Source organism: Echiichthys vipera (assembly GCF_963691815.1).
Source record: "Echiichthys vipera genome assembly, chromosome: 16".
Classification (NCBI taxonomy): Eukaryota; Metazoa; Chordata; class Actinopteri; order Perciformes; family Trachinidae; genus Echiichthys; species Echiichthys vipera.
In genome coordinates this window covers 15,851,994-15,868,406 of record NC_139841.1, presented here as the reverse complement: position 1 = coordinate 15,868,406, position 16,413 = coordinate 15,851,994, and the positions used below count along the sequence as shown (strand labels likewise).

The 16,413-nt window shown below is 40.9% G+C and overlaps 1 protein-coding gene across 1 annotated transcript; it reads right to left on the bottom strand.

Moving 5' to 3' along the window:
• Nucleotides 1-2,894: 2,894 nt before the first annotated feature.
• lhx6a (LIM homeobox 6a) lies at nucleotides 2,895-16,082 on the bottom strand (the record flags this gene model as incomplete). Its single annotated transcript, XM_083929512.1, has 9 exons — nucleotides 2,895-3,056; nucleotides 3,175-3,349; nucleotides 3,758-3,853; nucleotides 4,126-4,226; nucleotides 4,717-4,937; nucleotides 12,584-12,705; nucleotides 14,625-14,807; nucleotides 15,052-15,123; nucleotides 16,005-16,082. 9 exons carry the CDS (start codon nucleotides 16,080-16,082, stop codon nucleotides 2,977-2,979), a joined length of 1,128 nt encoding a protein of 375 aa, XP_083785638.1. The 3' UTR covers nucleotides 2,895-2,976.
• Between the last annotated feature and the right edge of the window lie 331 nt (nucleotides 16,083-16,413).

The window sequence follows — 16,413 nt, the reverse complement described above, 5'->3', positions numbered from 1 at the left end:
AGGACATATATTGAAAAGCAAAACAATTATATTGGGTTTAATTTGTATCTTTCTGTTTGATTATTTAAAAAATAATCAACCTTGTTGTATATTGTTGTAGGAGTTGTAACTACTGCATTTCATTCTTCATGTCCATGCATTTCAGAGCAGTATTGTGTGTGTGTGTGTGTGTGTGTGTGTGTGTGTGTGTGTGTGTGTGTGTGTGTGTGTGTGTGTGTGTGTGTGTGTGTGTGTGTGTGTGTGTGTGTGTGTGTGTGTGTGTGTGTGTGTGTGTGTGTGTGTGTGTGTGTGTGTGTGTGTGTGTGTGTGTGTGTGTGTGTGTGTGTGCGCGTGTGTGTGTGCGTGTGGAAAAGGGTCTGAGAATGTACAAGCAATACAGAATGTGTCCAGTTGATTAAATAAACTGTGATCATTTTAAATGTACTGTGTGTTTTTGAGTCGATTCTACTGTATATTTATATGAACTCCATCTGATGTCATTTGCATGCCTACTAACTTGCATTTACAATATGACTGGATCACTTTCCCTATAGGGTCAAAAGTCCAACACCAACTGTCCATTAAAAAAATAAAACTTGACAGTTGACTGTTTTGATCTCAAATAGAAAGATTATATCTCTTACATGCACATTCAAATCCTGACGATGATAATATTCAAAATATTATAACAGATGTATTCTACATTTATAGTCTATGTATGAGTAAATAAGATAATGGTCTATTTAGCCTTCATGCCACAGTAAAGGTCAATATAGGTCATCAATGAAATGTCAATAAACAAAGTCATATTTTGATACTTTAGCAGGATGTGACCCCTGCATTGTCTCCAAAGCAGCATATCCCAAATTAAATCTATTGCGGACGTGCAGGTACTGTTAACAGGCCACGGTGTGTGAGGGTCATGTACTCCCTTTAGTTTATAATCACCATAAAGTGTCTTTAGAAGAGGATATGTTGGTGTATGATAGCCCCTCAATCACATAAACAACTTCACAAGTTGAAAAGGGAAAATATCATAAATACATAAAATCATTAAGACATAAATTATTTCAAAAGCAGCATTGCACACCATTGCACAAAGGGAATATTTCCCTACTGCACTCTTCCTGCTTCATGGCAAATCACACAAAAAATGCAACACACACACACACGCACACAAACACACAAGGATGTAAACGGCTATTCACAATAAATGTGCCCACTATCGAATGACTAAACATCATATAGTTTCAAAACACATAGAACATATAATAACTCCATATTTATTAATATGTTTTACTCATCATGAAATTGAATCTTGGTGCCACATTCCCTTTGCTTTGTGCCGCACATGCTGTTTGTAAAAATAATACTAAATTATTGCTTCATCAATTCGTCCTCACAAATGATTCAAAACCACCAAAATATCACATTCTATTTTATTGCATTTTAGTACACAAAACATTAATGATGCACAGTCTATCAAATAAACTTTTTTGTTTGATTTCATTTCATGTTTTTTAACAAAACAAAACAATGGGGGGAAAAGTGCTTTACAGGGATTTACCATCTCAATAAATACAAGGACATTGAGGTCTTGTTGGATCCTGTTCTTCACACTATGGCCATGGCACTAAAATACAGATGCACACTCTCTACCCCTGCCAACGCACACATGTGCACACACACATGTGTACACACACGCGCACAAACACACACACGCACACACACACACACACACACACACACACACACACACACACACACAAACGTCTTACTATGTACAACCCCAGTCTGTTTCATATTGTACCAAGACACCAACACTGTTATTTCGCTCTTTGTCTGAAAGACAAACACACAGAGGGCTGAACAAGCAACCTTAGAAATTATAAATTAGTGACAATCCACTTGTCTGAAAATGTAACTTGTTACAGATTTTGTAGGAGTGTGTAGTTTGACTAGTACGCTCGTCTCTGTTTCTCTGTTAGTTTAAAGAATTGTAACAGGATTGTGTCGGCCCAAAATCTGTTAGCTTCTAATGTTGCAGCCATAATTTAATAACACAAAAGCCCAGGCAATATGTTTTGTGGTTTTCCTGCAAGATAAACAGTCAAGATGCTGATTTTCCACCAATGGAATATTTTAAATCCTTGTAATTTGTACTACACGATACAGTTAAAAACATCCAAATCTTTGTCTAGATGCAAATTACATGCTGGAATTTTAATAAGCTGATTAATTGCTGTAAAGTTCCTTTTAATAATGTAAAAGATAAGGCACACAATATTTTCATGCTTTAACAAAAATCGAATTCTATGCCTCATTTCATTGGAAAATTGACCAAAACTGTAAATAGGAAGTTGTCTGTTTATTTTGAGATGTCATAAAGTCACACTGTCATTCCTAAGGAAAATATTTTTAACAGTCAGCTTATTTCATTTACATTTATGTTTCCTTCATGGTTGTTTCGAGAGAAAAGAGTGAGGAGTCTTACCTCTAATGTGGTCTACTGTGTGTGCCGTGCCCTTGGGCAACAATGACAGTTCCCCCTTAAGTTCCCCCTCTTTGTTTATCTTCAGTAGAGGCTCCAGTCCTGCGGTCAGTTTCATCCCTATAATACTCCCTCCCTCCTTCGGGTCTGAGGATGGATGGGTAAAGTGGATGATGCTGTACATGTGGAGCGAAATGGGTCCTTGTAGGTGGCGTAAAGTACAGTCAGTGGGTTCCCGCTAATGATAAATGCTTCACAATCATTTTTGACAGAGTGGCTGCAGGTTGGATATTCCTGTCCTCAGAAAGAAAAAAAATGTATGATGAATGTAACTTAGTTCTTCCTTGTTCTTCCGTTTCAGAGTGAGCAGGCCTCCTGTAAGATGTGTCTAATCTCCGAGCTGACTCCTGCGTGACCTTGGCGTCAGGTCTGCAGATGTCAGTGATGGGAGATCAAGGGTTAGGATCCGGAGGTTTAGGGGTCATAAGGGTCATAGTGGTGGAGCGCTAGCGGCTGAGGGGGAGCTGGGGCAGCGACATGGCCTGGTGAGGGAGACTTTGAGAGGTCAGCATGGAGAAGGGATGACCTGGAGAGCACACCAAAGAACACAGATATGGGATTTTAACATTGTAGTCTGTTGAAAGATTTATATATGTGATTTATATGTGCCTATATTTGCTGCACAAAAGTAAACTACTACTCACTGTCGATGTACCCGTGAAGGGCCACCATGCGTGCCCGCTCAGGGCTGCCAAAGGGGGAGTAATGCAGCTCATCGGGCAGGGACGAGGGTATCCTGGACTGGGGATGACCTGGGGGAGCCCCACTGTGCTGGGGCGTGTGCTTTTTGTGTCTTGCTCTGCAGTTTTGAAACCACACCTATGAAGACGCAATGTAACCAGACATCATGTAGCTATATTCTTAAAATCCAATAGGTTGATTTATTTCAAAAGTACATTCAAAAGACTGACAGACAAAACATTATGAATATATTATATATATTATATATATATTATATATATATATATATATATATATATATATATATATATATATATATATAATTCGAATATAATATGAAGATATAATATGAATATGCATACCTGAACATTTAGCCATAATTAACTGTCAGTTGAAATAATCTGATGTTTCTTATTTTATTCATTGTATGGCTTGATCAAGTTTGAGCTTTTTGTATGTTGCTGAATTATGCCATTTCAATACAACCGTGCCATAAAATAAGTAGATTCATCAGTTGCAGGGGAAAGTGGACGTCTGTGTACTGACCTGTATAACTCTCCTGCTGAGGCCCGTCATGTCAGCTAGTTTCTGTAGCGTCTGGGCATCTGGATTGTTGTCCTGGGCAAACTGAGCCTGCATGATCTGCGTATCGACACAAAACACTAGAAATCAAATGCTGCCGAAAAACGATTATTACAGAAATCATTACAGGGTTAAAATGTAGTTAAAATATGATTATTGTGCTGCACATCTACAAGATAGGATGCAAGTTGTATTAGAAACTCATTGGTTTTGGGTGTGGGATTGATGTGTGTGTGTGTGTGTGTGTGTGTGTGTGTGTGTGTGTGTGTGTGTGTGTGTGTGTGTGTGTGTGTGTGTGTGTGTGTGTGTGTGTGTGTGTGTGTGTGTCTGACCTGTAGCTGTTCTGCAGTGAAGGATGTCCGTGCCCTTTTTGCCGGTTTGGGCTGACTGTCTTGTTCCGTTGGGACTGCTCCTTCTAATGTGATACCATTGCCTGAAAATACACAACCACAGACACGTGAGATGACAGCCAAATGTGTTGAATAATAATTTGAAAAGACTAAGATAGCACCAGACCAGGAGGAGGTATTTGAATGGTTCATTATAGTCATTATTAAAACTAAAAACTGTTTAATTGATATTCCCTTGAGTACACAATAAAATGATCATGATATATGAAAATCAAAATATGTTTAGATATGCTATCTAAAAGAAACTGACATTCCCTGAGAAAAAATATTAAAAAGAAGAGACATTTAACCCAGAGGATTTGGATACCATATCATAACGGGACTTTTTACCCTTTAACTGTGACCCACATTTGAGGGTCCCAGAAAGAAGCAGGCCAGTCATCAAATCATCAGTGATATAACAAATAATGAATTGTACAAAAGTGAATTATGCAGTCATTATTTTTGCTAACTTCAATTTTGACTCCTGAGCAAACGTGTGGACAGCAACAGGTACGGATATGGATAACTCACCGCTCTCAGCAGCACGTTTGAGGTTCTCCACCATGGTGTCGTAGTGAATCCTACACAGGACCTTCTCCTCTACCAAGCCAAACTCCTCTCCCGTGGACAACTGCCTCTTACACGAGTAGCAAGCAAAACATGCCAAGTGGTATGCATTTCCTCTTGCACGGCGCACCCAGTCGCTAGCATATATCTGCCGCCCACAGCGGGCACACTTAGTACCAAACCTACTGTGAGAGAGAGAGAAAAAGAGAGCAGAGGTAGAGGAGGAGAAACAGAATGAAGAATTAGTGGTTCATTGACGGGATTAAAGCAGCATTTCGGTAGAGAAAACTGCAGCGGTATAATCTTTTAAATCTAATACATTCCCAGACAGTACACACATTATTAAACATAATGCATTAAACATGCACAGACGTCCTTTTCTTTTATAATATGTTGCGAGAGCTGAAGTTGAAAGTGAGTGTTTTTAAGCTTGAAGTTTTGGCAGAACTCAAAGGGTTTAAGGAAGAAACCTTGGAGGAGGATTTGGCCTTCAGAAAGGACTCCTGACTGCGGCTGCAAGCTGAGCCATGAATGCAAACAAACCAACACCTGCAATTTCCTGGCTGATGCATGAAGGCCCTGACATGTACACATGCGCACACACACAAACACAAACGCACACACGCCTGGAACAAACCAACACACATGAAAACCAGGGTGGTTTTACACACAGTGGAAGATGAAGAAAGGCTCAGATGACATCACTCTAGATGGCCCCGCTGTAACTGATAGCAACAGTGAGGTCAGGCGGCATATAAACCTAAACCACCTGACTTACTGTTCTGAATAGGTGGGTGGACGGGAGATAAATGTAAAGAAAGTTACGGAAAGAGAGAGGCTATAGGCAGGGAACGGGTTAGTTAAGTCAGCCAAGGCTTTTAAGACAATTCCTCATGAGCTCAACCAAAGATATGAATGTCTCCAATAAACATGCTCCCATCAGCTGTAATAATTCAATATGTATTAATGTGATTGAGGACTGAATAAGGCAAATATAAGGGTTAAAGAGCATAAAGCCCTTACATTTATAATCTTTCAGAGATAAGTTTGCATTAGTCCTTCTCACAATGTTTTTTTTTTACTTTGCTTCCCTGTCTGTATCACTCAGCCCCAATCCTATTTAATCCCATTGATGATTTAAATCTTTTAAACACAAATATATATATATATATATATTTGTTCTCTGAAGGATGAAAAGTTCCCTAAAACAGCTGGGCACTGTCATTTTTTTGCAAACATTATTCATACAGGAGTAAACAATTAATTTGATGGGGACTATTTTCAGCTGCAGATTAACACACGTTTTAGTGAGCATTTACAGCAGCAGGACAGCGTAGAAGTCTAAATAAACAACAGGGCCCATGTTCATTGTGTCATGTCACTTGGTGAAACTGTGTGGCTCATTAATGCGTTCATAATGGTTTTAGCACACCAATGGAGGTCTCTGTGGCAGAGAGGACTTAGACCTGTCAGGATTAGGCTACACAGACAATGCTTGGTTAGTTTTTGTCTTGAAACTGGATTTGTTAAAAACACACAAAAATATAGAATATCACCACCAGCCTTTAACTGAGATAGGGTTCACTGAGCAGCTGGCTCTGTAGAATATCCAAAAAAACCCACTTTAATACAACTGAAGTGCACAAATGTCCTGTTTGACACCAGCATCAAAAGACATTAGGCTCCTTGTTTAAAAGAGCACATTGTGGGTTTTAATGGGTATAAAATGCTTTACGTTTGAGATGGTTATGGTTAGGTTAAGAGCCATTGTTAGGGTCAGCAGCTGCCAATTCTGGTGAAGGAGGCCGCATTTGTAAGAGAAAGTGCTGCCTCAAGGGTAAAACTGGGGGGCCAGAAGCATGACGGCAAACTGGTTTTAGCTCACATTACAAAGCATTTCCATATTGCTGGGATTGTTCTGCATTGACACAGATATTACGATCTGACGGCTGACTCAACACTTTTACTAATACATGTAGCTATTTTACTCTTTACTGTGGACGTTTTTATTTGGCCTTTGCCCTTTTTTCCCGCCGAGTATAAAAAGCAGAAATAAAGAGAAAACTCATAGAAGCCCAGCATCACAAACATGAGACAAATTCAAAGAGCCGTAAACAGTTGAGAGGTATGAAGGAGGCAAGAACTGGTGATGGCAGGATGAAAAGAATAGACATGGAGAGAGGAAGTAAGTGGCTGAGGGAAATAGCAAAGTAAAGAGCAGCGATGGCAGACAGGGAGAGAGAGAGAGAGAGAGAGAGGGAGAGGGAGTGAGGGGACAGGGAGCACGAGGGTTGCCAAGTGAGTGGGTTTGGCAGTGTATCAGTGCACTCAAGTCCACTCTATCTGGGATGAAAGCATACTATAGCCCTGACATCTCACAAACTCGTACCCCTCCTTGTGTATATGAGCTTGCTGGTTAGAAGTTTCATTTTTCTGCATGTGGTTTGGTAGAGCATATTTAGAGGTATTCAATAAACACCTTCTGTTTGAGGATCTGCCTTTTATCGGTCTCATGTGGCCGCCTTCATAGTTTTTATTCTCAGTGTCAAGTAATGCGACAATGTCCAAAAACAAACATAGCAAATACAGTATCAGGCCTGGCATTCCTCTTAACAAACTATTTTAAGTTCAGCATTAGAGCAACAAACCACACGTCTTTGTGGTGACCTTGAAATAAAATTAGCTGGCATAGCACTTACAGAGGGCTTAAGTTGTCACAGATATGTGCAATTTAACCAAAAAACCTCTTATAACCCAATAAAGCCCGATATGGAGACAAATTGACTCCATGGCTTACTGTACTGTATCACTTCAGATTGTTGTATAGAATTCCAGACTGTTTCCTCAGTAAAAGAGGAAAACATTGTGGAACATTGCGGCTAATCTAGCATGACAGCTTGTCAGTTTCATGCTCCGAGACAGAATCCAGAAGAGCTGCAAATCATCCCTTGTTTTAACCCCCTCCTCCTCCATCTTCATCTTCATCTTCTCGGACCCCTCCCTCCCTCCATACCCGGTCTCTTTTTTTTTTGCATCTTGCTTTGTCTTTGTACCAAAAAACCTGGTGTTTATTTTGGAGCGATGTCAATCCTCACGGCCCCCCCTGTATCACTCAGGGAAAATCCTACACCGCAAAACTCCCCTTTCCCCCACAGTCCTCTCCTATTTGCTCCCCTTCTTTCGTCTAATCTACTCTTTTTTTTCTTTCAGTAATTCACCTGCTGCTGAAAGAGTGGCTTGAGGAGGTGCACGTTTTTTGCATTATTTCTGATGTGCTATGAGAATACTTTAATCTTTATTAGATTTGTCCTGAGAGAGTTCTTGCTGGACTGTGCAGCTTTTTTTTTTAACGCCATGAGGTTCGTGTATGCGTTTGTACAGGAATCTAAGATGGGGATCTAAAAACTTTTAACAGATTTAACATATTATCAGGCTTTTACACTCTGACTGTGAACACAGGCAGTTTCCTTTGCGATCTGCTTTGAGAAATGAAGAATCCACTTCATTGCTTTGCCTGAGCAGTCTTTATTCCATAGTATTGTGTGGCAGATGTCTTATTATAATTTCAATTCATTTGGTTCTTAATACAACTCAAATCTCGCTCTGTACCGGTTACTCGTCTATGTTGCTATGGAGACCTAATCAGCTAACCAGAGGTGGGCTGATGAAGAATTATTATTATAATACAAACACAGTCATGCACACATCTCACCCACTAAGCTCCTTACATACGTGGACTCTGGTTACACTGTCAGTATCCCAGGGGGCCCCTGATTAGTGCAGCAATGCAACTTCCTGTGTGGCCTGTAGCTCACGGGCGAGGATGATGTTTCTACGGAGCGAGGCAAGGGCGGGTTGCAGGGGGGCAAAGGGGGTCAGGGGAGGAGGCTGATAAAGAAATAGTGTGTGTGTGTGTGTGTGTGTGTGTGTGTGTGTGTGTGTGTGTGTGTGTGTGTGTGTGTGTGTGTGTGTGTGTGTGTGTGTGTGTGTGTGTGTGTGTGTGTGTGTGTGTGAGCAAGCCCCTGAAGCCTGACATGGGATTGAGAGGCACAGCATGCCTGCGCCCCCTATCCTGACATACACCCCCCCCCCCACACACACACACACACACACACACACACACACACACATCCATACACACGTATATGGAGGGAAACCCACTCTGATTTCCTGCTATTACGCCCCATTAAAGCAGCTGTCAGTCCAAAGCCAGATGAGAGGCTGACACAGATGAGGAAATATCTCTAGAGGTTTGAAACCAGCACCAGGATGTGAGGATCTGGACTCACAGTGGTGTTTAGCCTAGTTGAATTCTGGCCTAAACCCAGATTACAGTTTATATTTATAGAGGTAACCATTGTACAGGCCCCAGCTCTGCAGCACAACTTCGCTGATACTACAAGATTCTCTAAATAATTGCTTGTTTTCCAGTGTGACCAAGGAAATGTAATCTGAACCACAAATAGTATTATGCAAATGAGGAGGATTTTTCTGCAGAGAACCTTTTGAGGATATGATGAAAATGTCTAACAGATTGATGACGTTCAGTATAACCAGACCATTATTATCATGTTGCTTTGCTGTATAAACAAACTGTAGTTTACAACATTTAATATAAAAAAAAATCAAGAAATATTATAACTTAGTACACGCCTATACTCAAACGCAGAGAGCAGTAACTCCACAACCTGGGAAGCTGACAAAAAAACAAAAACAATTTTGTCAAGCTATGTAACAGATCTACAAGATGTTGAACCTTAATATACACCTCAAGTGTCTACAAACAAAATGTTTCCTATAGCTTTCTTGACCATTTGACCAAATTAATAAATTCTAGATTAAAATATATGTTTTAACTGCAACAAATGACATGGATGTCACTCAAGTAGGAGGCTCAGGATGCAATTATTGCTGCCCTGTTAGGATAGGCTAGGCTAATTAGAGTTAGCATGTGTTTATCTGGTGTTACTTCTTTTTCTCCATTGTGATAAATATACTGCATTAGTTATAAAAAACCCAACTGCAACATACTAAAATATTTCAGTATCACAATTGATGCTTCAATTACAGGAAACAGGTTGGAAAGTGGGGCGTAAATAAGCTTTACCTAAGGCTAGCTGTGGCTCATCAGCTAGCTTGAGTTAGCCAGAGTGCAGTGAATGTGGATCGGTTCTGTCATAGAAATAGAATGAGAAATAGAACGGACATGCGGAAGTGTTTGCCGAGGTCAGTTCAAAAGAAATGGCGCTCACAACATATCAATAAGCCGGCTACAAACGGCCACCGCTCTGACCATCATGCTATGTCGATTTGAGAATGGACTAAAGAAGAGATTCACAAAGGTTATTACGACACTACAACTGAAAGCTGAGTGTGAATATTAAGCTGTTTGGTTTTTGTGTCTATGCATTTATTTTCTAGCTAGAAGCTAAACGAACCGATCATTTAAGCTAGAGCAAGAAATTGTCTTATTCCACCTTTCAAAATCGATGTGGACAACATTGCAGTAGTAAAGGTGTGAACACATGTATCACTTCTACATCCAGACATGCTTTTTAATCACAATTACTGTATTTTAAATAGCCTAATTACAGTTTAAGACTTCCCTGATGATTGTATAACACGTGACCCTGTGACAGCTACATCTGCACCACTCATATCATTTTCTAATGCTCTGACATATTTGAGATCCTCTCTGTGTGTTTAATACTGGCTCAGAGTCCAGAGAGCAGTGATGAGGGTGAGAGGGGTGAACGGGGAAGGAGCATTTAAATGGAGACGGGTCAGTTAAAATATTATTATGATGTGGAAGAGCAAACATGAAAATCACCATTTGGGAAAAAAATAGCAAAATGATTGGCAGCTGCTAGACATGCATAAATAAACAGAGATCTCAGTGTATGATTATGCGTGTGTGGCTGTGTCAGTGTGCAAGTGTGTGTCAGTGTGTGTACATTCTTTGGAGTTGTAAAAGGAGCCAATGTGTTCAGTGCATTTTTGCTAATATGTAAATGTTTCATATTCATGTTTTCATATTTAGGTAAGTGTCCATATGTAATTGTGCATATATCTGTTAAAGTGTGTGTGTTTTTAGTTTGGATAGGAGTCTCATTCAGAACAGAAACATGCTGACCAGGCACTTGGGGCGGTCTAATTGCTGGTCTGGAGGCCTGAGGGTCTGGGGTGGAGGACGACTAATTGCTGGTGATTATAAACCTCAGAGCGGTGGCTTGGTGTCGGGTTTCAATCAGACAAACACCAAAGCTCACTCACAGATCCAAGCAATCACACACGCACACACACACAAACGCACACACACACACACACACACACACACACACACACACACATACACACACACACACACACACACACACACACACACACACACACACACACACACACACACACACACACACACACACACACAGATATCCATCAGCTTCAGGCTACAGCACAAAATTTTATATGCTATTGATGGCGTGAACCCCATTTAACCTCACACCTCACACACAGATTCACGCAGGCATAAGCACAATATAGACATACGTGATCAAAAAAAGGGCATGTCTCTCTCGATTAAAATTTTAATAATAGAACACAGTTTTAATTTGTGGACAAATATACTACTTTCATATTTTACGGATGACACTAGGTCATCGATATGAAAATAAAATAGAATAGAATAGAATTTTGTTATTTTTCTCTCTGTTGTATGAGTTTCCTACAGGGGCCGACCAAACTCAGAGGGCCGCACACTCAAATATGCATTTCCGGAGATTTCCATTTGTTTCACGTGCCCCTGTCAAGGTGGTAAAACAGCCACCGTGGTTTCGTGGCACATGGTGCATTAACTGTGTGTTGATACGTTAAAGAACGTGATAACTGCTGTGTGTGTGTGTGTGTGTGTGTGTGTGTGTGTGTGTGTGTGTGTGTGTGTGTGTGTGTGTGTGTGTGTGTGTGTGTGTGTGTGTGTGTGTGTGTGTGTGTGCGTGCGTGTGCATGTGCATGTGCATGTGTGTGTGTGTGAGAGAGAGAGAGAGAGAGAGATAAATAGTTTAATTAGTGCCCAAAAATTGCAAAATGTATCATGTAGTGACCAAATAAAAAAGTCCACAGCCTGTTTGAGCTGACATGGTCCACAGGAAACTAAAAATATAGCCTTCAAAATAAATAAATAGGCTAAATAAATAAATCAAATAGGCTATGATCTGAGCTGTAGAAGTTGATGAAACGTGGTCAAAGACAGCCTTGCCAAAAACACAGCCTGCAGGCTATAACCTCCAAACACTACAACACTCCCTTTTACGCTTTCTGAGATAAGATAAAGCACAGAAGTTTCCTTTTTTTTTTCTTGGTGAGCCATCTACCCTTTTTTCTTTCTGTAGCTACTAGAAATGTTGTGTTTTGGATAGCCATAACAAACCTGTGGATCTTTCAGTTAGACTTTTATTTTGTTACATACTTTGAGGCATTTTGTGAAAGGTCTTTCAAGAACCCATGAGGCAACCCGCATCCATCTCAAAGGAAGAGTGTGTGTGTGTGTGTGTGTGTGTGTGTGTGTGTGTGTGTGTGTGTGTGTGTGTGTGTGTGTGTGTGTGTGTGTGTGTGTGTGTGTGTGTGTGCGTTTGTGTGTGTGTGTGTGTGTGCTTGTGTGGAGAGAGAGAGAGAGAGAGAGAGAGGAGAGAGAGAGAGAGAGAGAGAGAGAGAGAGAGAGAGAGAGAGAGAGAGAGAGAGAGAGAGAGAGAGAGAGAGAGAGAGAGAGAGAGAGAGGCCTGTGTTGGCAGAGTAGACGTTGTATTTTGAAAACACGGTCATAAACTTACCCTACCTGAAATAATCCATTTTACAGAAGATCTCTTTGTTTTTGATGTAGCAGCTGCTGTGCTGACGTAGCGACGTCCTGCAGACAGAACACTCCAGACAGCGCACGTGCCAGATCAGGTTGTTCACCTGCAAAGAGACAACATCCGTGTCAAACCCATACACTGATGATAGATCACTGCATTAAGGACTGGCAGCGTGTCGGCGGTGCTGAGTAATAACTTTGTCAGATGTGACATTATTCTTTCCATCAACATTAAGCTACTATATGAATTATTAATACATGCCATATTTAGCTGTTATTGCCGTAATAATAAGACAAAATATTAAAATATCACAAAGCATTTTTTATGAGTTATATGTTACAGTGAGGCTCAATATCTTTGTTTAGCGATATTTGATATTTTCCTATGTTTTCTAACTGTAAAAAATATTTTTTTGTAATATTAGGGGGTTTGCTGAAATTAAACAATTAGCCTGTACAACTACTATAGTTTATTTTTCCCAAGTAGAGAAAGACTAATACTACTAACTAATTTTCTGAAGAAATACATTCATTCTTAATATTGAGTATTATCGAACTCAAAGCCTCCTGCTTTGGCTTAGCTAATATTATAATAATAGTTTCGTTCAACACCAATTATGATAGCCTTTTAGCTCAATGAAATAATAATAATAATAATAATAATAATAATAATAATAACAATTGTCAGGCCTGGAAAAACAAAAGACCAATCTATAATGCCGACTGAAAATGATTTCAATGATTTTGAAGATTTACAGATAGCCTCGATGCCTCAACAGTTCAATATTATTATTATCCAAAATGAGCCCAATTATTTTGACGAGAGATCAAAAAAAAAGTAATAAATGCAATCATGTCAATTTTAGAAGTGCATATATTAATTTACTTATTTATGATGGCAGTTTGATCTAACAAAGCACAATTTATTTGATCGTTTTAGGATTTTTCAAATAAAGAGCGACTTATTTACATATATTTAATTACACCGGCTTCTCGACCAGTGTAAACTAGCCTAACTGCCATACAGAAATATAGGCTGGACATTTTACATAAAAATATAGGGGGGCGGGACAGGACGGGACTTTAATGCAGACCATGTAAAACGGATATTTTAATGTAGCCAATTAAATGAGACCATGCATTACCAATGTAGACTATATTTACCGATTTATTCATTTACAAAAATAACTAAAAAATAATTTTCCTAAAGCGTGTTTTTCCGTCAGTAAATATAGCCGATATCCTAATAGGCCTCGACTTTGACATGACAAGAGGACTCACACATCCTGAGAAACACACCCATTTGCACGTGAGCGAAGACTGTTTTGGTTGGAAGCACGCGGGCGCACGCGACAAGATAGGGCGTATTGAGTAATGCTGTACAACAGAAAAAAACAAAACATCCCCGACCTATCTGCGCTCACCCAAACACCGTCTGTCGCTTTATCTTTCATTCCTAAAATATTACGGTGGAGATACGAGCGGTGTGTGTGTGTGTGTGTGTGTGTGTGTGTGTGTGTGTGTGTGTGTGTGTGTGTGTGTGTGTGTGTGTGTGTGTGTGTGTGTGTGTGTGTGTCTTTCGGTGTGTCTGTGTGTGTGTGTGTCTGTATGTGTCTAAAATAGTTATACAATTAGTTATAATAAGGTATTTCTGTATGTCAGTTGCGTTATTATAGGTGTTGGTTATAGGTGACGCATTTCTGCCTTCTTCACTGTTGTGTATGTATTTGTGCCTTATTTGTATGTACTAGAGCTAAATTCCACAATAACGTTGACCAGGCCTTCTGTTTAAGTAGGCTACACCAGAGCAAAAATACAGCAGGCCTGTTCAAATCAAAACAGGACGCGGGGTCAACATGGCACCCTTGTCCACTCGCCGACAAGCTTGTTGCTGTTTATGTTGACGCCAGCGAAGAAAAAAGGAGAGGCCTAAACAAATGACAAAAACACCCCCAAGGAAAAAAGAAATCATAATTCTCTCCTGTTTCTATCGAATGGTTTATGATCGATGGGGGCTTCTCACCTTCAGCAAGTATCTGTCCAGGATCTCCTGACCGCAGCTGGCGCACATGTTCTTCCCGGTGGACGGCACCGAGCTGGTGGTGGAGGTCGGCGAGCACACCGAGGGGGTGGACGGAGTGCTGGGGGACGAGCGAGTGTCCTCCCGCTCCATGTTGGACCGCTGGGATTCTCCGTCCGAGTGAGACTGCAAGAGGGCATCAGCACAACTCAGTAACACAGATTAATGTAATCCCCACAGTGCCAGTTTGCAGATGTCGCCAGTTTCCTCGTGTCTAGAACAATGCGCGCATAATTTACACGTAAATGATTTATCTGGATGAATCAAATATGTCAACGTGAGGTGGAAGCGCACGGGTCAAGCGGGCGACTGCTGCGCACTGAAAGATCCAAACATTTTTCAAAGCATAAATAGGCAATAAAGCTCTCACCATTGGCGCGTGTTCAGAGTCCACACTGCAGCGCGTGGCTCCCGGTGTACTATGATGCTCGGTGGAGATCACCTATAAGACAACGCTCAGTAAACGACAAGTCTTCATCACTTCTCCCGTCTCATCCTCAGCTGAGAAATCCTCGGCAGACATTTGCAGACAGCTCCTCAAGGCTACTCCTATATAAAGTGGTCCTGACAATAAACCCTGGTTAAAACTGTTAAAAGGGCCCCCGCAACAAAAGGCACATTTTAATGAAGCTATTTCAATTTGGATTGATTTTTCCCTGCCCTTAACCCGCGCCTCTCAGAATAATAGTATTTTCTTCGCAATCCAGGACACGAGAGTGGAGGGAGAAAAACTACCTGTAATTACAAATAGCTTGAAACGCTGTGGATAAGAGGGACCCGGAGTGTCAATTTCAACTGTCAATCAAAGAAAGGCAACGGGTCACCCAAAGAATTGCAAATTTGATTTTTAATGGCTGTAATTAAAATCCAATTCTTCTCAGGCGAATTGGCAGCGCTCGAGAGGCTCGCGGACCGCAAATCACGCTATTCATAACAGAGAGGCGCGTGCCTCTTCACAGCGGCTGGCGCGTGCAGCTGATCTCAGTACACAAGCAGCGATTTTGTGACATCACAGAGAGACGAGACAAAACTCACACACGATGCTGCGGGCTGCAAATAAACTGCACGTTGTCTTGTCTGCAACAGCAGATACACCCACTGAGCGTTAAGAAAAGAAGATAAAGAGTTTGGTCAATCAAAAATGATTTCATATTGAGGCATCGGTGTACTACTACATAGCGCTAGTTAAATACGTCATGACATAAAAATCAAATTCAGTCTGAAGCAAACGGTAAAGGCCCACAGTGCAGAAGTGGGGTACCTCTCCTATTTAAACACTTTACGCACAAGGTTGAAGCTCAGTCGTGTCCAACGTTTTAGTACCTGCTTCGAGGGAATTCCTTCGGACAGAATCTTATTTCCCTCTGACAGAGGGGACAAAACTTCATTTTTCCAGTACATGAACCCCTGGAGTCTCACAGCGTATGTCCCCAAACTCGGTGCGTGAAATCAGGAGAAGGCTCGGCGATGGGCGTCAAACTTGTACCATCCGTAACGTGCATGGATTCGGGTGTAACCGGCGCACAGTTTTGCTTTTAAAGCGAAACGCTCTCACTCTTTCTCTCCAAAACGCTGCTGTGCGCGACGATCTGACTGCCACTGATACCAAGTACAGACGTTATGAAGTTATGCAGAGGCGAGGAGTTGCTCGCTGCTTCCTCAGAGAGTCTTATTTAGAATAGAAAGAGTTCTTCCTTTCCCCGTTTCCCCCTCTCTCCACTTTTGGGGAAGG